General features: G+C 50.5%; 2 protein-coding genes across 5 annotated transcripts in view; one reads left to right on the plus strand and one right to left on the minus strand.

The window, feature by feature from the left end:
• Positions 1-19887, plus strand: part of FHIP1A (FHF complex subunit HOOK interacting protein 1A) — a 270411-nt gene extending 250524 nt beyond the window's left edge. Inside the window, 6 exon segments of the mRNA XM_059066709.2 lie at positions 3504-3694; positions 7336-7694; positions 7696-8479; positions 12663-12841; positions 13112-13250; positions 18734-19887. Coding sequence (XP_058922692.1) covers positions 3504-3694; positions 7336-7694; positions 7696-8479; positions 12663-12841; positions 13112-13250; positions 18734-18993 — 1912 coding nt within the window. The 3' untranslated portion in view covers positions 18994-19887.
• A 327-nt stretch (positions 19888-20214) lies between these two features.
• Positions 20215-22095, minus strand: part of GATB (glutamyl-tRNA amidotransferase subunit B) — an 85487-nt gene continuing 83606 nt past the window's right edge. For 2 of the 4 annotated variants that reach the window (XR_010841001.1, XR_010841000.1), the window contains one exon: positions 20215-21268. The gene's annotated coding sequence lies outside the window, so the exon portion shown is untranslated. The remainder of the gene's footprint in view (positions 21269-22095) is intronic. The other 2 variants (XR_010841003.1, XR_010840999.1) reach the window with 2 other exon arrangements.

Consider the following 22095-nt stretch of genomic DNA (forward strand, 5'->3'; position numbering starts at 1 on the left):
AGTCAGATGTTTTGTGTTACTGATCACTTATTTTCCTTATTGATTGACTAGCATTATTAAGAAGTAGTCCTATTTCATGTATTCTGTCAAAAAAATAAATGAAAACTTCTAGCTTTTATATACTGGTTGCCCCCTTTAAAAAATAACTTTTTATTTTGGAAATTTTAGATTTACAGAAAATTTGCAAAGGTGGTATAGGGAGTTCCCTTTATCCAGCTTCCCCTTAACATCTTATATAACCATGGCACATTTACTAGGAAATTACCATTAATACAATAATATTAACTATATAGTACAGACTTTATTCAGATTTTGCCAGTTTTTCTACTAATGTATTTTTTTGTCTCAGGGACCTGTTCTTGGGTACCTCATTGCATTTAGGCCCCTTTTAATTTTATTATGTTCCAGTTTTTTATTATGAAATATTTTAATATGTAGAAAATTTGAATGAATAGTATAATGAACACCCATGTATTCTGTATCTAGATTCACTAATTGTTAACATTCTGCCACTTTTTAACTTATATGTATGCTGTATAAATGAAATTTTTTTCTCAACCATGAAAAAAAAAAAAAATCCTGTGTAATCTGCATTTCCCTAAGCCTCACTCGCCTGTGAGAGCAGAAACGTTCGCATCCACAACCACAGGATGGGTTTTCCTGGCTCTGACCTCTGCTCCTCATGTAAGACCCTGGCCCCCTGCAAAGCGTCAGCCATCACTTCTGGGGGGGTCCCAAGGGAGGGGCCCTACGTTTGTTCACGATCAAGACGGTTGCCGGTTGCCGCAGCACCATCTCTGCTGAGCCCCTTTGGCTGGTGCTGCCTCCCCTCTGTCCCTGCCGTGTCCCCGCCCGTCCTGAGAGTGCTGGGGACGGGGATGGCGCCCAGGTGCTGGAGCAGCGCTGCCCCCTTGAGTGTTCTAGGGGCCAGAGCTGCGCTGGCTTGAGACAGGTGGGAGAAGGCCTCTCTCCTCTGCCTCACTCTTGGTCAACAAAGCATCTCTGCTCACAGAGATCCTCGTGAAAAGAGCTCCTTCATTTTCTACCTACAGGATCTGTTTCTTCTGCAGTAGGGCTCAGGTACAAGTCCCCAGAGCTGGGCTAAGGATTAGAACAGATCTGGCCTCCTTCCCCAGTCCTTCCTTTTTGTTTTTAGAACCTTTGACTCCCATGCAACTGAACTTATGCAAATAGATGCCACCACATCAGACATGCGGGGTGTATCTGGATCTTAGGGAGAGGGATTTAGGCTCAAGTGTGTGTGTGTGTGTGTGTGTGTGTGTGTGTGTGTGTGTGTGTGTTGTATGCCCATGAGTGCGGGGAGGGGAGACTGGGACCCCCTTACCTGGGATTTAGGCTTGTGTGTGTGTGTGTGTGTGTGTGTGTGTGTGTGTGTGTGTTGTATGCCCATGAGTGCAGGGAGGGGAGACTGGGACCCCCTTACCTGGCCACCTAGCTAAGGTTTGGGTTGAATGAGGCATGGTTTGATTTATTTTTTGAGAACAGAAGGTTAAGTGGCGAGTTTGTCATTTTATACCATGAACATTATTAAGACCTTAAGTGTAAACTGCTCTGAAGAGAATGAAATCTCTTTTCCTCCTTCACTCAGGCACTTGCAGTGGGTCAGTCATTAATGCAAACATAGGTTTTCCTCTTTGGGCTCAACAGGAGCTGCGGAGACGGCTTAATGTTTACTGGCCTCGAGACGTGCTGTGCCCTGGAAGTTGTACTTTTATCTTTTTCACTGAATCCTTAATCATAGCTTGTTTTCCTCTGTACTGCCTCTCTCTCAAAAGCTAAATACAGAAACCAAAACATTCTGGTTTATTGAAGATTGTGGTTGTTTGCCTAAGGGCTTGGGGGTGTCTGCAGTTGGCTGCTGCACAAATGTGGGACACTCGGCTCTGGCCGTGAGGCCTCTATCCCATTTGTTCCATCTTTGTTTAAATAAACAGTGTGGTCTATCTCCCTGTTAGGAAAGGAAGCCATTTAAACACACTTTTTTCTACCCACACAGCCCGCTGATGGGCTCCAAGTGTGTCAGCAACGATTGCCCAGATTTTCTTCTCTCCAGGTTCATAATGATCCTGAGATGCTTTGCTCACCACCCAAAAGTGTTTCGTGTGAAACCGGGCCCAGTGCTCCCCGCTGAGTCCTTGGCCGCTGTACTGTTGTGATTTATAAGGAGGAATATATGTTTGGTCTTTGCCCTTTTTCTTTTGAGTCCCACCCCCCTGATATCCAGGGAGGGGAGAGGGTTGAATTAAGCGCTAATGGCCAGTGATTCAGTCAACCATGACTATAAAATGAAACCTCCAAAAAGCCCCGCAATGGTCGGGTTTGGAGAGCCTCTGGGTTGGTGAACGCTGGGAGAGAGGCAGCCTGGAGAGAGCATGGAAGCTCCACGCCCTTTCCCCACCCTTGCCCCGTGCATCTCTGCATCTGGCTCTTCCCGAGTTATAGCCTTTTGTAATAAACCAGCGACCTGGTAAGTAAAACGTCTCTGAGTTCCGTGAGCTGCTCTAGCAAATTAATCGAACCCAAGGAGAGGGGTCGTTGGCACCTCTGATGTATAGCCCGTTACTCGGGAGCACAGGTGACAGCCTGGACTTGTGAGTGGCGTCTGAAGTGTGTGTGTGTGTGTTGGGGGAAGCCTTGTAGGACTGAACCCTTAACCTGCGGGGTGCCCTGCCACCTCGGGCTAGACAGCGTCAGGCCTGAGCAGAACTGAAGGACACCTTCATGTCTGGACCACTGATTGCTTGGTGGGGTGGGGACATCCTGCCCCTGCCTCACACACACCCACCCTTTAGAACCGGTGATGGAACACCTGTAGCACAATATGTTCTCGTGATCACCCGCGAGAATATGAGAGGAGGTTAGCACCATGACGGGTCCTTTGCCATTTGTGCAACTGCTGTCATTCAGTACCGACTCTGAGCCAGAGTTTCCGGCATCACGAGACAAAACTCTTGAAGGAGGTGCTTGCTCTGATAGCACATTATGTTGAGAAGGCAGACACTGAAATGATTGTGATTCTAGTAATAGAGCCTTAGTAGAAGGCTGTGGGCATAGTGGAGGGAGAGGGTAGTTCCATCTTGGAGTAGGAAGCCCAGAAGCCTTCCCGGAGAAGAGGACACTGAAGCCAGACTTTGCAGGATGACAAGGCATTTGTCAGGCAGGGGGGAAGGGAAAGCACATTGCACGGGACGGTTAGGGTATGTGCAAAGGGCCGGGGGCACAGAGGGATAGCGGGTCCATTAAAAGATGGGGAAGTTTGTGGAGGTTAAATTGTGAAGGCCCTTAAACCTGCGTCAGAAGAAAGAAGCCCTTGGCAAGTTTTAAGCGCGGGAGTGAGCCCTGGGGGCCGGTAGGACGGCTGGAGTGAGAGTGGGGAGAGGACGAGCCACCCCGGCTGTGACTGGTCCCGACCGTGGCTCAGGTGGTGGCGGACCGGGAACGGACCTGCAGACACTGAACGCTGGCCCTTTTTGGCTTTCCAGGTATCTGATCCCTTGCAATCACATGATGCTGAGTCAGAGGTGGGCTGTGAAGGAGAGGGACTGTTACTCTGTTTCCGCGGCCAAGCTGCTCGCCCTGACCCCCGTCTGCTGCTCCAGCGGGATCACCCTGACGCTTGGGAACCAAGAGAGGGATTATATTCTCTGGTCGAAGTGCACGCATGATAGTCCAGGTAGGGGTGTTACCGACCTGGGTCCTTGATTCTGTAATCAATAGAAATTGAAGAGCGGCCAGGTGAGAAATTCAGGCAAGGCCTTAATGGGACTCGTGTTACGGCCCGAGGGAGGGAGAACAAGAAACAGCTTCCCTTGCTTGCTCCCCGAGGTGGGGCGAGCTGGTCCCTTAAGTGGGGTGTGTGTGTGGGGGGTGCGAATTGGTGGGTCAGGCCAGGGATCCTGTGCAGGGCCCTGCTTTTGCCCCTGACACCTCAGAAGTGGCCGTTGGGTTTTGGCCTTTTTGTATCTTGCTGTTCCTACCCTGCCCCAACTGTGAATGCACGCAGTTATTTTCAGTCCCTTAGAGTTCCTCTGTGTCCTGTTGCTGGAGGAGCCGAAGAGATGTTTGTCCAGGTGCAGGCGCTGCAGTGGAGGGACCCAGGTCCCAGCCTGTCAGGGGAGGACCTCTCGAGTGATAATCTTTAAACAAAAGGATGCCCAGTTCCACCTCTCCTTGCATGTGTCTGTCTGTAGGTAGGCAGGGAACGATGCCATGAGTCCCATTTCTTTTAGGACTGACTACCTGGGGGTCCTTTTCTGCCTCGTAAAGGGTTCTGGATGTTTGGAAATCAGTGTCCCTTGACGTGCGCAGCGCTTACCTACTCAGTGTTCCCAGACCTTTATTTTAACTAGGCTTCCTAGCGCCATCCTCAGAGCCCGGGATGAATAGTGTACCCGTGTGTCTTTTTACACAAAATGGGGCTGAGGGCGTGGAGGGTGGCTCTAGCTAAGACAGAATTAGCCCCTATTTTAATTTCCAAAGGGACCCGTTTGTGGATGCTTTTGCCTGCCAATGACATATCATTCTAAAATGTGAAATGTCTGATATGGCAAGAGTATGTGATTCGTTTGATTACCATCATGAGGGGTTTTTCATAAATACTTACTGTCCCAGAACTCAGAGTACCCCGTGGGGTTTGCCAGCCACAGCTGATCTCGTACAAGTAAAATTTAAGTGCCCCCCCCCCCCCCGTGTTGACTGCGGCCCCCCCTCTGGCGGGCAGCAAAGGGGCGTTTGTGTGTCTTTGGTGGTCAGAGGCCACTTCAGCTCAGGAGGGGTCTGCCTGTCCTGTGACCACTGGGAAATGGTCCCGGCCTCGTGCTGACTTCCGTGTGTCCAATCCATATTCTGATATCCCCCCAAACAGTGTAATTCTGTCCACCCAGCTCTCGTCCTCTTGGATAAAATGTATTTTGTCTAAGAGCTGGGCTGCTTGACTAAGAAAATATTAGCATATTTGGTATCAATGTAATTTTTAGAAGTTAAGGTGGTCTTACTGATTCTTAGTTTTTAAATAAAGATACAGCGTATCATGGAAATTCATACTTTACGTGGCAGTGTTAACAAGCTGTACTTTCCGTATATTTTCCTGTTAGGTAAACTAGTATGCATATCTTATATTTTCCTGCCCAACTGTCATTTTTAAAAGCTTATTTAAAAATCGATGTCTTTTTTATTTACTAAAAACGTTGTTTTAAGAATGAGTCTGTGGCTGACCTTTCCGCAGAATTCAAATTTCAGGTTAAACGTATGATGGTTGAGTGCCTGCAACTCGCCACGTTCTTTCCCTGTGTTATGACATTTAAGCCTTTGAAGACAGTCTTCCCATTTTATAGATGCAGAAATAGACTCAGAGTGAGGGATTGACCTATTTAAGGTTACACAGTCGGTAGGTCCTCTGATTCCAAATTCCATTTCTTTCCGCTCTCGTCTCTCTGAGGTTGCCTTACAGTGGCGGAGTGCCCTGATGGATAGGTGGTTACACAGGTAGGTAGGTGGGTAGATGGATAATGTGGTTTTTGTGCAGTAGTTAAGAGCTAGGATTCTGAATCTCGGCTCTGCTCCTTCCTTGGGCAAACTACTTGATCTTTCTAAGATTTTTTCCTATCTGCTTTCCTCAAAGGGTTGTTCCAAGGATAAGTGATGTAGGACATACAAAGCTGTTAGAAAACTACCTAGTATGTAGTAAGTGCTAAAGAAATATTAGCAGTAGTCAAAGTGGATAAGAGGTAAACTTTTAACAGTAGAGCTGTAAAAAGTGGATTATGTCCACCCTAATGACGTGAAAATGTGTATTCTTAAAGGGTCACTTGTGGCCCAGTCAGGTAGAGATTTAGACAATGAATAGGGTTGAAAGGTGTGGCATCGAACGAGAAAAGGAGAGAAGTTGACTTAAGACAGCTTTTGCTTGACTTCTGGCTCTGCCACTGACTCATTGGGTGATCATTGTCTCTGAGCCTAAGTTTCTTCATCTGTAAGTGGAGAAAATAGTATCTCCATGTAGGGTTGTTGTGAGGATTAAATTAGATAGCACTGAGAAAGCACCTGCCATGTAGTAGATGTTTAAGAAATGGTAGAGTTTGTGTTTTCCCTTGTCTGAGTTCTTTTTTTTTTTTCCCTAAAGGAAAATGTAAACTTAAATGCAGATGTTTTCATACCTATTTCAGTTACACGGTTGAGAGCTTTTAACATCAAAGGTAGTCAGATTATCATTCTTAGGTTAAAAGGGCTATTTTGGGAGTGAATATGACTTTATTTTAAGTCACTGTTTGGTACATATAATTCCCAGCAAGGCAGAATGAATTAACAGGCTTTTCGAAAAACCCAGGGTTTTCTAGAGAAAATCTGTTTCCCAAATTCATGGATTATATAGGCTTTCCACTTTAGAGTCAAAGTAAAAATCTTTTAAATTGCCTACTCAGTGGCAGGTACTATATTGGATATATTACCTACCTAACCTAATCCTCCTGTTACCGACCAGGGTTCTGGGCCTTCCCCAATCAATAGAAGTTGACTAGAGGCCAGACAAGAAATTCAGGAGAGGCTTTATTGGGGCCTGTGCTGCAGCAGTGGCGGGGGCGGGGGGGGGGGGGGGGGAAGCGGGGCGAGAAGAAACAACAGGTCCCCTTGCTGGCTCGCTCCCTGAGTTGGGGCCGAGCTTGCTCCTTATATGGGGTGAGGGTAGGGGCGGGCCCAGGGGTCAGGCAGGAGGGCTGGCTGAGGTGTTTCGCCCACCCCTTAGGTGGTGGTGTGTGCAGGGGGCATGCACAGTGCCCTGCTTTTGCTCCCGACACTCTGTTTTTGCTCCAGGCTCTTCAAAAGTGGAGGTTGGGATGTTTGCTCTCTGTATCTTTTGGGTCCAGAATTTGCCCCAACTGCATATTCGCGCAGTTAGTTTTAGTCCCATAGAGTTTCTTTGTATTTTGTTGCTCGAGGAGAGGTGTGTCCAGGTGCAAGCCTTGCAGCACTGCAGCAAAGGGTCCCAGGTCCCAGTCTGTCTCACTCCCAACAGCTTGAGAGGTTGCCTTCATTAGCTCACGTTTCTCTAAAGACTGATCCCAAGTAACAGACTTCCGTTGGTGATGGCCGGTATCTGACCAGCCAGATTGGTTTTGTATCTTCTACGAGGATAGAGTTTCTATTCTTATTTTTCCTTATTAAAATCTAACTTTTTTGACTGTTTGGAAATCATTTAATCAGAAATTATTAGAACCAAAGTAGCTGGTGGGACAAAGCCTTGGCAGCCCGATGAGTTGCATTCCCATCCATTGCCTGTGTCCCTCTGCCTGGTTCTGACTTGTGTGTCTCCCGGGGCAGGGCCCTCAGAGCAGCTGCCCCCCGAGGCGTTCTCGCCGTCGGCCTGCATCGTGGAGTACGGCAAAGCCTTGGACATCAGCTACCTGCAGTACCTCTGGGAGGCCCACACCAACATCCTCCGCTGCATAAGGGACTGCCACGTGTGGTCCGCCCTGTACGATGGAGACTCCCCCGACCCCGAGGCGCTTTGCCCGGCTCTGCTGGGCCCGCCCGAGGAGAGGGCTCCCGGCACCACCTACCCTGTGCTCAGGCCCCCGCAGCAGGTCCCCGGGATGACGGGGCCCCAGCTGGCTCCCGGAAAGGAGAAGAGCCACACGGAGCTGGAGTGGGACAACAGCTACGACACCGGGATCTCCTCGGGGGGGGGGCGGGGGCTGCCCTGGGCCGTTCGAGGATGCAGAGAACTCGGGCCCCCCGGCCCCCGTGGATCCTCCCAGACACATCCAGGAGATGAAGAAGAACGCCATCCTGCTCGTCAAAGGGGCCTACATCGAAGAGTCCGACTTCCAGGATGACGTGATGGTGTACAGGCTGTGTGCTGAGAAGGACGCAGAGGACACCAGCGGCTCGCCGGAGGACGCCGCGAGGCCCCCAACCCAAGCCCAGACCCAGGTCCAGGGTCCCCCCGTGAGCAACGGCCCCCTGCCCGGCCCTCAGCCAGAGACAGATTCAGAGGAGGAACATGCTCCGGACGATTCGGACGTGTGTCACGGTGTGTCCAAGGAGCCAGAAGGAGAGAACGAGCCTGACGTCGCCCTGGAATCAAGCCCCGAGTTAGCGGCCCCCGACCCCAAGGCAGAGCACGGTGCCCGCCTGACAGCGCCTAACCCCGAGGGCGAAGATTTCATTGCCCAGTGTGACCAAATCATTAAAGAACTGGATTCCAGCGCCGAGGGCTTGATGGAGCAGAATTTCTCCTCACCTGACCCGTTGCTTCTTACAAAGGAGCCGGAAGAGGAGGGAGCTGAGAGCAAAGGAGAAGAGGGGGAGGGGAAGAAGAAACCGGAAGGGGAGGAGGATGACTTTGACTCTTTCATGGCTGAGACTCCTGCCGCAGAGACCCAGCCGTCCCCGTTTGGAGCGAGAGATGAGGCTGCCTTTGCCAGTCACCGTCCCGCGAGGACTCAGAGCACCCCGTTCACAGGTGACGCTCTTAGATTGCTTTGTGGTTTCTGCTTTTGAAAGCGCGCGTACGCACTGCACTGCACCAGGAGAGTGAGGTAGGTGCGGGTAAGGAGCTAAGTTATCAGTTTACCTGCCAGAGGGGTGGGATATTTTCTTAAGCAGCAGCGGGGGGGGGGGGGTGGTGGTTTTATTTTTATCTTATTCTTTCATTTGTTTGTTTTTTTTTTTCCCCCCAGCAAATTAGAGGTTAAATTTTGCTGTTGAGTAACTTCCCTTGATATGCCTTTGATAAAGTAGTAGGACTGACTAAACCACACAAGAAATCCAGTCTCATTATTTAATAGCCTCATTTCCTCTAGCCTAATTTATCTTTCTCCTTAGCATTTGTTTTTATGTGTATTTAAAAAAAAATTAGTTTCCCCCACTGGCATGTGCGCTTCCTGAGGGCACAGGTGTTGGCTTGTTCTCTGCTCTATCCCTGGTGCTGAACAGTGGAGAGAGCACATAGTAGGTACTCAGAATATCCCTGGACTCAATGTGGCTGTGTACACACAGCAAAGGCCATTGGGGTTAGTTGTGCCTTTGCTTGGGCCTGGGAGCTCATTTCAGTTAATCACAAAATCTTCATCCAAAAATAAGTAGAGTAGACCCACATAAACTCATCACTGTGCTAAAGAGTGGCTGTGTTCCAGTGATTAAACCCCTAACAGCAGGTAGAAATCGCGGACGAGGCAAAGGGGTAGGATGGGGTATCAGGTAAGTGGATTGAGGTTAGGAATTATGATAGAATCATTATCATTAAATTATTACCCAAGTTAAACTGTTACTGAACTCAGGTTTGGCTGCTCGCTGCTTCAAAGCCAGTACTTGTCGGTAGGAAAAGAAAGATTGCTGTATTCAGGAGGCTGGCAACCTGGGAAGAAGGCGGACTCGTGTCCAAAAGCCAATTCCCCACTCCCGATCAGGGGGCAAGAGCTTTTAAAGGGGAGCTTCAGGGGCGTACAGGCGGAGGGAGGGGGCTCCCTGCAGAAACAGCACAGTCAGCTCTGACAGTCGTCTTGAAATGAGTCACGCGGTGGTCGGATCAGCGTCGTCATCTCGCTTGTTTTAAGTACAGTTAGTCTTCAGTTCCAGGGTCGGTTTGTTCCCATTTCTCTGAGACCAGTTCTTAAAATAGCAGCAGCTTATGTCAGGGATACAGTCAGGTCATCATGTAGTTCACTTCTTCCACCTGGTGAGGGTTTCAGTATCTACAACACAGCTCAAAGGATATGGCTCAGAATATTATCTACAGCCCTTGAGGAGGAACTAAAGGGCCTTGACTTTGTTTCATGGCTAGACTGTTACTATTTTGTCTTGCTTGACTATTTTCCTTTGCTTTTTTAGTTTCTCATTTCTCTGATTAAATTTATTCTTGGGCTAAAGTTTTTCTGCAGGCAAGAGGCAGGTGGAGGACATGGAGGGGGTCGGGGGAGGGGGTCTGTCCTGGGAAGGCCCCACAGGGTCCTGCTCTGTTACAAAATCTGAATCTGCAGATCGTGGTACAGAGGGACCTGGCACAGAGGAGGGGTCCTCAGGCTCAGGGACAGCTGGGGTGGGACCCCTGAATGGTGTTCAGTTAGAGGAGAGGGTCCTAAGGAGCCAACATCTCAGCGGGACAGGCTGGCCTTGCAGTCACGCCTGTGGGGACCCCTGGCTCTGGCGCTTCCAGCCATGTGGCCTTGGTGCCCTAACTCTGCGAGGACCAGATGTGATCCTGGGCTGGGGTGGGTGGTGGTCCGTGTCCTTACTGTTGTCACAGGCAGCCTCAGCTGAGGCTTGTCCTTCCCTGGACAGCAGGGGGCAGCTCGGTGGGCGGAGATCATGCCCCTACCTCCTTGGATCACCCAGAATACACGAAGTCACAGCATCTTCGGGTCCAGCCAGGTAGGCTTAACGTGATCTCAAGGAGCTCTTCCGCCCTCCTCCAACTTTTATGCATCTGTTTACGGATGCCTGCCGGAAAATGTATTTAAACAGGGAGAAAGCTTTCATTTCCACTATTAAAAGGCTTGAGGTTCTAGCCGAGATAACATTTCAGTGTGAATGGGTTTTAATTAAAATTCAATCAGTTGATCATAAGTAAAAAGGACTAGATAATCTGGCTCTTCCCAGTTGATAAGGGGAGAGGGAGGGTTGGGTGGGGGGGGGTGTTTGGTGGGAGGAAGAGGGCAGAGTAGCCTAGCTCAGTCCTAACTCTGCCCTAGGGCTGCCCCATTTACTCTCCCGCAGCAGGAATCCTAGCTTTGTCTGCAGTGCACTCCAAGACATCAGGACTACCCACTGCTAATGAAGATTGTTCTTTAGAATGCCAGCCTATTCTTACAAAGAAGCTTCATCCCCGGTCAATATGTAAATTGAGGAAATAAAATATAGCTTAGGGCAAAAAAAAAAAAAAAAAAGCTAATACACCACCCATAAAATAACATCAATATTTTGAATATGATACACCTGAACACCGCCAAACCTAACCTGAGATTTGGATACATATAGGTAATTTTCACTAAAACGTTGCCTGTTTCCTCCTTTGAAGCATGTACACAGCTTCAGGAAACGTCTTTTCTCTTTCCACGTTTGTGAACTTTGTAGTGTCTAAACTTCTGAGTTTGTTCTGCAGCATTTGCTTAACTTCCCTCTCTCCATGGGATCCTCATTTCCACCGAAATGAATTTGCTTCTCAGCAGAATCAAAGCATTCCCTTTCATTTATCTAATTAATTTTATTTATTCATTAAGTCAGCAGTCTTTTATTGATCCCCTAATAGTTGGCAGGTTCTGTGCTAGGTACTAAGGACACAAGAATGAAGGGGTTTGTAGACTGTCAGAGGAGACATCAACAAAGAACTATACTCTCTTAGTGAGAAATGTGTTATTAGTCATGGAAAGTGACTCAGGAGCTCTGCCCCCCACCCCCAAGGATGGGGAAGTTGGGGCTAATCTCAACACACAAAGGGAAAGTGTCTCTTCTGAGTTCCCAGGCCCTTGTGGCACCAGAAGTATTTCCATTATCCTGTTACTTGCCGGTGTGGTTTGCTGTTCCCATTTCTCACAAACAGCTTCTGCTTTCTTACAAAGGGTTTAACCCTCTTCGGCTACCAAGGCTTCTGAATGAAGCATCTTGTGATGAAGTATGTTTTTGTTAAACTCATATTAATGTTGGCGAAATCTTCATAAGGCGTGTTTATTTATCAAGGGTTATGTGCTTTTGTCATAAATATGCCATGGTTTAGTGACATCATCTATAGCTCCACTGGGGGAGATAGAAAATTCTCATTAATTTTGTTTAATGGACCACTTTTATGGTGAAAATGGAAAACATCTTCAAGTAGTTTTATTAATGCCAGATTTATTGGCTGGATTTTCCCTGTCTTCAGTGAACTCAAACAGAAAAGCATATTATTTTTCTAGTGACCACGATTAGTCAGTTTCTTTTTGCCTGTTGTTTTTTACAAACTGCTTTTATAGTGATAGGGATTTTCTTGTTGAAGGAACCTAGGACACACCAAACTCCAGCTCCCCAAACTGAGCCCCTTCCCTCTCTCTCATCCCCACCTCCCCCTGAAAATTAAGCATGGCTTCAAAATTACAGCCAAGCCCACCTTTACCTCTCGTCTTCTCTTCTTCTGGTTCTTCCACATTGTGACACTGACAAGACAGAGTCTTTCTCAGGTGCTTTTGGGGGATAGACAGTCCCCCGTTCACAGTGCTGCTGTTTGGTAAACATAGTTGTATGTGTTTGCTATTCTTTAACGACACGAATATTTTTTGTTACTAAAACTTTTGATGGCCTCTAATGTTTGCATGACGCGTTACAGCACGCAGCATCACGGGATGACGAATGCCATGTTTTTGAGCATTGGCAGCCCCAGGAGATACAGAAATAGTATGAAAAGTATATTTTGATTTTAAAAATTAAAGTATTGGTCATCTGCTTTTTTTTTAAAGGTCTATGATAATTTTCAAAGTATTAAAACTGCTCCGGGAGTCAAAATACTAGCTACCACGGCCGTGTTTCTGCTTTCTTTTTGTGGCGGTGGTGTGTTTTGTGGTTTGGTTTGGAGGCAGGAGGCGACCTGGCCGCGTCGGTTGCACTTGTCTGAATTTGGTTCGCACCCGGCGGCCCCGGCGGCTCCTGGGTTTCTGAAGCCTCGTGTCCTTCCGCAGGCCCGTTCATCAGCGTGGTGCTGTCCAAGCTGGAGAACATGCTGGAGAACTCGCTGCACGTGAATTTGCTGCTCATCGGCATCATCACGCAGCTGGCCAGCTACCCGCAGCCCCTGTTGCGCTCCTTCCTGCTCAACACCAACATGGTCTTCCAGCCCAGCGTGCGCTCTCTCTACCAGGTACCGCCCCGCCCCGCCCCGCCCCGTTCGCATTCATTTGCTCTCCTGCCCCTTCTGTTACCTGTTACGCTGGTTGTGTTGATTTTTCTAGACAAACTGCGAAGCCTTAGAAGCTTCGTTTGGTTTGACGTTTCGAGAGGGCCCTCCCAGAACACCCAGGCAGTTAAAACCCTGTCGTTCCTGCGGCGGGGCCTCTGCCTGACAGATGTCCCGATAATGCAGGGTGGAACTCTGCTGAAGCGTTAGCGTCATTAGTGCTGGTTTTGACAGGTCCTCGCGTCTGTGAAGAACAAGATTGAGCAGTTCGCCTCTGGGGAGAGAGACTTCCCGGGCCTCCTCATCCAAGCCCAGCAGTACCTGCTCTTCCGCGTGGACCTGTCCGACCCGAGCCCTGAGGCACCCACCAAAGGTCAGCCGCTCCTCCCTTTCCCCAGCGTCCCGACTTGGTGTCACAGGTGCTGCCTCAGCTCCTGGACCCTAAAAGCATCTAAATAGATTTCCATTTTTAAGCAGCAGGCAGGAGCCTCCTCTGAGCATCCTTAAACCCAAAGGAAAGTCTACCCTGCCCGTACCCGGCCCGGTCCCAGTTTGGAGGGTCTAGCGGGGCATATGTTTTCCTAACTGAGAGTAGTGCAGGGCAGGAGTGATGTGGGGACTGCCGCTAGAATAAATAACTTAGCACGTGTGGGCCAGAAGGAAGCATTACGTGCACACCCTGAGCCGTTTCTTGGCCGGTCCTATGTGCTTTAGAGCTCTGGAAGGTAAAAACCATTCCCTTGGAGCAAGAGGAGTAAAGTTTATGCACACCTGAGCCCTCGTGGGAGCGCCTTCCATCGGCTCAGGAGGCCTGGCCCAAGTGGGCGGGGAGCGCGGGGTGGCCGCCGACCGGAGCCTGGGGACGGGGCTGCCTGGCCTCGGGTGGGCTCTGCTGGCGCAGGTTTGACGCCAGTTGTCTCCCGAGCTGTGGCCTCAGCCTTGCTGAGAGGGCAGGCCAGGGAATGGCCCACGTTGCGCTGGCTTTCGCTCACCTGCCCTGGACAAGCCAGGCTTCTTTGTGGCAGGTGAACGGTGGAGAGAGCAGGGCCCTTGGTCCGGGGCTAAAGCATGTGATCGGAAACATGATTTGCAGTGAGAGGCAGAAGTGTAACCTGGGGCAACGGTAAGCCTTTGAGGGAAGCTGAAGAAACCCCGGCCCTGTGAAGGCGTGGCCTTGCCTCTGTGTAGCTGTTTGATCTTGGTCACTTGGCCTCACTGGGCCTCATGCTCCTCGACTTTTCTTTTTTTTAAAAAAAATTTTATTTTTATTTATTTATTTTTGGCCGCATTGGGTCTTCATTGCTGCATGTGGGCTTTCTCTAGTTGCAGCGAGCGGGGGCTGCTCTTTGTTGCGGTGCGCGGGCTTCTCATTCGGCGGCTTCTCTTGTCGCAGAGCAGGGGCTCTAGAGCGCAGGCTCAGTAGTTGTGACGCATGGGCTTAGTTGCTCGACGGCATGTGGGATCTTCCCGGACCAGCGATCGAGCCTGTGTCCCCTGCATCGGCAGGCGGATTCTTATCCACTGCGCCACCAGGGAAGTCCCTCCTCGACTCTTAAGTGAAGGGTTTGTCTTCCGTCTCTCGAGTCCTTTCTGGCTGTAGGACTTGGGGTGTGAAGGGCATTAGGACACCGCAAGGCTCACTTTGAAAGGAAGGGGGGCCCTGTGCCACTGGTGAAATGAGGGGCAGCTTCTAGCCTTGGCCCTGGATGAGAGCAGGCGGGCCATCTCTGGAAGGGAAGAGCGCCCACGTCTGTGGGAAGGTGGCCTGTGGGCCCCACATGGCCTCTCCTAGCCCCGTGGACAGTCAGCCTGTTGGCTTGTCCCTCCTGAGCAGGGGGCACGCTGTGTGACTCACCCTGCGAGAGACGGTGCCTCAGCTAGCTTTCGCGCGTAACAGACCCCCACAAAAGCTCAGGGGCTCGAGACAAAGCTGTCACATGTGCTCGTGAGTCTGCGTGGTTGCCCAGGTGATCTGCTGGCCCGGACGGGCATGGCTGATGCTGGCAGGACTCGCTCGGGGGCTGCCGTCAGTGGGCGGCTGGGCATCTGGGATGGCCCGGCTCACAGGGGTGGCTGCTGGCCGAAGTGATGGGGGTCCGTGTTAGCAGGTCAGCCCTGGCTTCGCAGCTTCGTGGCTGTGGGGTTGCAAGAGTGAGAGTAGGAGCACACGGTCTCTCGAGGCACCAGCTCGGGACTCCACCGGGTCGATTCTGCTGCATTCTGTTGGCCAAGCCACTGGGTCAGCGCAGGTGCAGGAGTGGAGCAGACCCCCCACCTCTTGATGGGAAGAGCTGCAAGGGACTATGGCAGTTCTTGCAGTCTTCCAGACAGAAGGTGACGTGAGCCTCCCCACACTGCACTCTGGGCTCGGTCTTCATTTGTATCTTGCAGTTTGTAAAGTGCCTTCCCAGACAGTTTTACTTTTCAAGCAGCACTGTGCAATGGGCAAGAAAGGTACTGTTAGCTTCATTTTCATAGAAGGAAGCTGAAGTTAGAGGCCCGGGTGGTCAGCCAGGACCACTAAGCTCGGGTGCCTACACGCCCTGACCGGCCTCCTCGACCTGCACGATCCGGGTGAGCATATGCCTGTGCTCTGTCCTGGCCTCAGACTGATGGTGGCGGCTGCCGGACACGTGCCCAGGGGGGTCTTGTTCCCACTGCGTAAGGGTGTCAGGCAGCCGTGGTGGATGATTTCCAAGGTCTGTGACCCTCAGGGGACGTTGAAGCTGCTCTCGGGATAGAAGACTTCTGTTTGATGGAAATTTTCAGATTAACCTCCTAACTTCGCTCAGGTTAGCAAAGTGACACCCTCCCCTCAACTTCAAAAATCTCTCAACTCACAGAATGACGAAGGTCTCCGTCCCCTCGTACAAAGCTGAAGCCTCGCGTGTGATGTGATTGCCTGTAAGTGAGATGAATCTGGGAGCCCTATTCTCACCGGGACACAGAGCAATGAGTGATTAGAATCCTGTAAGAGGCCACATGCCGGGGCGTCAACGTCCGTGCGCTCTGTGCCTTGTCTGACGCCGCTGACAGGGATGGGAGGGGTAACGGGTTTCTCGCCTAACTTCTCAGTCTTCCCAGTAGTATCTTGAAAACCCTTTGTTGTGGCTTTTTAGACCCAGGGCAACATTTCAGGAAACCACTCCCGGTTCTGACGTTTACTTATACTTCCCTCCTCCCTGCCTCTGCTCCGGGCGCTGCCCCCATGCCCTGGGCCCTTTTCCGAGGGGCGCCCGCAGCCCGAGCTGCTCCGTCACGCAGGCCCTGGTGAAACCGGTCTCCTCGCTAACGCTTCCAACAGGAGTAGAAGTCCGGGTGGGCTTCCTGTGCCCCTGTCACACTGTCACTCTTGAGACTTGGTCTCTGAGGCTCAGCTGCTTGCCAGTCTTTTCATTTTCTCCTCAAACCACAGAGGTGGTATTTTCTAGTATTCACTGTATTCAGAGTCCTTTCACTGATCTCTAGTTCTACAAGGGGGCCAGGTAGGTATTATCCCCATCTTGTGGGAAAGGACACCGAGACGTTATATGATTAGCTAGTTGCCAGGTAGGGACCATAACTCGGGTCTCCTTGTTTTTGAGTTGAGTCTGACTCACCAAGGGCCAGCCCCACGCTGACGGGACAGAACTGCCGCCAGGACTTCCCTGCTGGCCCTCCGTCTCCCTCCCTGGGCGCCCGCCTGCCTTCATTAGCGAAGACAGTGGTGATTCTTAGATTCAAGCTGGGTAAATGAGCCTAAGCGATGACACTTTTAAAATTCATGGATTAAGCTGGATAAATGATCCACAAAAGCCCTTTTGGGGATAAAAGAGGAGTGAATTTGAAAGAGAAAGACGGAGATGAGGAAATGAACCAGCTCCAGGAAGATCAGGTATAGAGAGGACCTGACATTGGTCCGTCCCTTCCCTCCTTCATTCAGCAAATGTTTATTAGCTTCTTCTGTGGATGAGGAAGCGTGTTAGGGGCCATGAAGGACGCATCGTTTAGGGGCTCAGCTCTCAGAAACCTGAAAGTCTGGTAGAGGAGAAAGCACATAAACAGCAACACAAGTCTGAAGGGCACTGCAGGCCCCAGTTGGTAAATAAAATGAGTGGGAGGCTAGAGCAGGGGATCACTTCCAGGGCAGGAAACGGGAGTGGTCTGAAGTCAGTGACAGCTGAATTGACGGTGGTGTGATGGCCGACACTTACAAGAGGTCCTCCTTGTGTACATTATACCTATTGAGTCACTTAATCCTTGCAGCCGTGAGATTCTGACAGATGATGACATTAAAGTACAGAGAGGAAAAGCAACTTGCCTGATGCCACTCAGCCAGTAAGTGGCAGAGTCTGAGCCTGGCGAGGGTTAGGTGTGCAGACACGGGCAAGGGAATGCCAGGTGGGGGAACCAGCGCGACCAGTGTGGCTCTGGGGCTGGTGCCCGGAGTGTCCCATCCCCCGCGGCATCCGCCCAGCTTCCTCCGTGAGCCTCGGCGGGCCCTTTGGAGAGCCGGGAGCCGCGGTGCTGGAGGGCTGGGGTGGAGGTACGCAGGCGTGGTCCACCAAGGGTGTCAGTGTCCTCCGGGAGGTCAACACTTTCGTCCTCTGTTGTCAAGACATATTGTGAGTTTCTGCTGAAAGGTGGCAGCAGATTCTCAACAACTTCTCCAGTTCTTTATGGCATGAACTGCGATAAGCTTTAATCTAAAAGGATATTTAAAGCAGTAAAGCGGAAGTTGTTTTTTTTTTTTTTTTAACACTAAAGACGATAGTAGTGAGATGTGGAAAGTACTATAAATGTCAAGAATTTTAGTATCACAGTTAAGCGACACTCTGAGAAGAGTGTTGAAAAATGGGACTGAATTCTAAAAATCAGCCAAAATAATGAAGAGCTTGAATATAATGATTTATAAGGAGTAATGAGTCTGAGTTGGGGGCAGAAGAGAAGGCATCAATAATTCCTGTCAATGTGAAGGCCGGAGATCTTCAGGAATTAAATAGTTGGGAAAGTTGAACCATTTTAATTGGTAAAACTGATTTGATATGAAATGCAAATCACTTGGGTATGTTGAAGTTTGGTTCATATCATCTTAGACCTACATTTTTGAAACTGAAATCAAAACTCCTGGAAACCTTCCTTCCTTGAATGGACGGTCCAAGCAACTTGCTGCCACGAGCTGCCCACGGTGGCGGGAAGTTCCCGGTCCGGTCTTATCAGCACCCAGCTTCCTCTCCGTTATTCCCAGCCTTTAAAAGCCTTCTTCCATTCTATTCTCCACAAAGGCTGGAAGTCCTGGCCAGAAGGGGCTGGGGCTCAGCAGGGAGCCCAGGAGGCTGGAGCCCGGGCTGCGGACGGCAGGACGTGGTGTGTGTAACCCAGGTGGCCTCCTGCAGCTCTGCCGGGTGGCCAGGGCTCAGCTGGCAAAGGGCGGACGGTCACCCCGACCCTGAGAGGCCGGGAGAACAGGTGGAGCCCCTGGATGCCCCTAAATAACCATCGCAGTGACCTGTGTCCTCACTTGGTTGATGCGGCCGCAGGACGTGCCTTTTTCCTTCTCCCCCCGCGCCAGGCCCTGGGCGGGGAGGGTTCTTGATAAACCTGTATTCTTGCCACAGTTTCTACATGAAGGTCCTCCTACAGGATTTGGGATCAAACTCTCATGGCACATGCCCAGTGCTGGAGCTGATCTGGGCAGATCCATGTGTCTCAGAGTGGAGTGAGGGGGGGACCGGGGACCGTGCCTTGAGACTCCAGTCAGAGCGGGAGCTGAACCCGCACGAGACACTCCACTCCACTCCCCCCCAACACACACACTCCATTTAAGGGGTGGGCGGAGAGGGCTCTGCGGGATCACCATGGCCGTCTTCCTTCTAGTTTCAGATCCCGTTCAGGATGCCTCCAGGACAGGGAGCGGCAGGAGTTTTCTGGATGGCCCCCCACGAGTGCTTCAGCCCTTCCTGACAAACAGAGCCAAGGCGGCCGGGGCGGCCCCCAGCCTGCCCCCGCCCGTGCGGGACAGCATGCTGGCGGCCGCGCTCTTCCCCGAGTTCCTGAAGGAGCTGGCCGCCCTGGCCCAGGAACACTCCATTCTCTGCTGCAAGATCCTGGGCGATGCGGATGACAGCTACTGTTAGCTTTTTCTTTTCAAATAGAGGTACTTGTTTTTTTAAGGTTTTAGTGTCTTGACTGAATGTTAAATGCAAAGCTGCTTACAGACACCTCTACTCTGAGACTTCCTGACGATACTTGATACGTGGGGAGGGGGGTTTTCTGTGCACCTCCTGTCCCCAGCCGGATCTTCCCACCTTGTACCCCCTAGAATCTAAGTCTTGGCTCAGTTTTTCCTCCTCAGAGTTCCTGGTCCTTATTCTCCCATCCCTCGGAGCCACTCAGCTTGCAGCTTCGATCACACCCAGCGAACACGGGAGTCAGTGATTTCTGGAGGTGCCCGCCTCAGACGGCCCTTCAATAGCACGTAAGAACGCACACCTGCCCCCGTGGCCATCTGTGTTGTGGCTTCCGTCTTATAAAGAGAAAAATAAAGATGGAGCCCTTCTTGCCTCCGTCACGCAAGCACACAGCATCCGTCCCTTTGCACTTTACTTCCAAGACTTGTATTCCGCCCAACACGTGTTGCCTTACAGTGCAGGCAAACCCACTGGTCTCAGCTCTCTGCCTGGGAAGTCAGATGTAGTTGGAGAGAATTTGGAATGCAGGGAAATGTTCTTGTTGCTCGAGAGCTTTCTTTGCTCAGTATATCACTACCTACACACTGAAAATAGCCTTATTTTAGTAAGATTTGCACAAAATGAACTATGCCTATGCAAAATGTTACTTTGGCTTTTAGGGCTTTGATCGGTGTGGTGAACAAAGCGTGGTATATGCTTATGTAACAAGATAACCATCATTATTTTTTAAGTGTTTTATGAAAAACTGGTTCATCTGTGAAACTGTCTCATAGTGGGTTTTTTTGGAGGGGTATGGTGTGGGGGAAAGGATAAAAGTAAACTAAATACAATCTGTACAAACCTTGGTAATTATTTTAAAATCTGTTTGCTTTTTCTAGAAACAGGAACTGTACAGCCACTTAGGGAACCAGGATGTAAAGGCAAACAGGTCGCGGGGAGCCCTGCTAAGCCAAGTGCCTGCCGGGGCCTCACTCCACACAGAAGCGCTGCCTTCTGAGTAATGGGGTTCATTAGGAGGCCCCACTGTGATGTATTAGTGCCTCTCTGCTCCGCCAGGTGTAATTATACTTAGAGCCGTGGTTTTCCTACCACAGAGAGGGGCAAACACACAAAATAATTGTGGGCTAAAAAAAGAACGAGACAATATACGACTGATATTCAAGGATATCAGAGTCCACTCTCCTGTACTGCGGGCAGATGAGAAGCACGTAAGCAGGATGACCACCCCCCTCCCCGCCCCCACTTGGAAGGAAATTGGAAGCCCCGGGTCTCTCTGTTCTTTCTGCGGGCATCTTGCTGAGCCCCGGGGGCAGTCACAGGGCTGGTGGTGGTGCCTCAGGAGCACTGGTTTGGTTGTTGTTGTTGTTGTTGTTGTTTTTTGGTGGTACGCGGGCCTCTCACTGCTGTGGCCTCTCCCGTTGCGGAGCACAGGCTCCGGACGCGCAGGCTCAGCGGCCATGACTCACAGGCCCAGCCGCTCCGCGGCATGTGGGATCTTCCCAGACCGGGGCACGAACCCGCGTCCCCTCCATCGGCAGGTGGACTCGCAACCACTGCACCACCAGGGAAGCCCCACTGGTTTGGTTTTAATCAATCAGGCCCTAGTACAGGAGGGGCGTGGAGGAGAGAAGCACATCTGAGACGCTGCAGAGCCGAGGCTGCCTTTTGTGTTTCAGGGATCTTGAAGCGAGTGAGCCAGTCCTGGAATGAAGCCTCAGGAGCTCTGGCTGGGGCTGGGTGGCTCTCAGGAGCCCAGCTTCGCGGTGTTTGCAAGTCTAGGCACGGAACCAAAGATAGTGATTCGTTGTACATTTCTGACTTCAAACTTGTCTGTCTTGAAAGATGGTTTGCCCAGCTGCAGTGCAGCAGCCAGAATGTACGAGGCCCAGCGGACTGGCCTGCTCTTGGCTTCCCGACATCCACCTGTGTTTGCATAAGTGTCTCTACTGGAGAAGTCAGTGGCTCAGAGATTGAGAGAGAAGAGCAGAAGATGAGTTTCAGCTGTAATGTATTACCCTCCAACTTTGTTTTGCACAAGTATTTATCTTCCAGTTTGGACTCACCGGGTAAGAAGCTAAAGTCGCGTCTGAGAGCCATATTCTTCAGCTTTCTTGTCTGATTTCCACATCTCTCCATTATCTGGTGATGGTGTCGATTCTTCTCCTTGAGTCCATGTTGCTCTATCATAGAAAACCACAGTCCTCTTTGTGGAAGGCGTCATCTGGGAAAGAGTATTTTTTTAAGTAGGTGCTTTTAAAAAAAAAAAGTAGATTTGCTTTAAAGGAGGACAGAGATCACCGGTGTGGGGTGAGAGGCAGGAAAATTAACTAACTAACTCCCATGGTGGGGTGCTGGTAGCAAAGCCACACACATGACAACCCAGCCTATTTGGAGGTGGGCACCGGTTCACGTTTCTGAAACCACTGCAGCCCTCCACCAGAGTACTGAGTCCAGCGTTTCTCAAAATGAAGTCAGAAAATGGACCTGGAAATATATTCTAGGGAACTGGTGAACCCATGCAGTTGAGGGGAACAGCCAGGTGGGATAGGTTAAGGATGGTTTGGGGGTGGTGTGGACATGCAAGAGGGAACACAGCAGAAACCGGAAGCTAAAATAGAAGAACAAATCCTGGGGGGTGTGGAGGAATGAACACTGACCTAGGCAGATAGAAAGATACTGAACAGCAGGGGGTGGCGATGGGAATTCCTCGATGGGAAAAATCTCGGTAATGAAGTAGAATATTTCTAGTCATAAGGTTAGAAATCTCTTTTGCAAGGACTTTGGGGAAGGATTTTGAACGATACTTGGCATGCTTTAAAATGTGCCAGTGCGTGGATGCCTTTGCATGCGACAGGCCCCCGGGACTCGGTGGACGTGGGCTTTGGTGCAGCCCCTGAGGTTGGCGTTGCTGTGTCAAGCCTGGTGGCCCTGGGCAGCGGAGGTGAGTCACGGGCTCCTGGAGCATCACATCCTTCACCTTGATTCATAACTCAATCTTGACGTAAAGTTCTAGGTGGAGTGGATTTGGGGCTTCAAAATATAGGAGAG

Source organism: Kogia breviceps, chromosome 6, assembly GCF_026419965.1.
Source record: "Kogia breviceps isolate mKogBre1 chromosome 6, mKogBre1 haplotype 1, whole genome shotgun sequence".
Lineage (NCBI taxonomy): Eukaryota > Metazoa > Chordata > Mammalia > Artiodactyla > Physeteridae > Kogia > Kogia breviceps.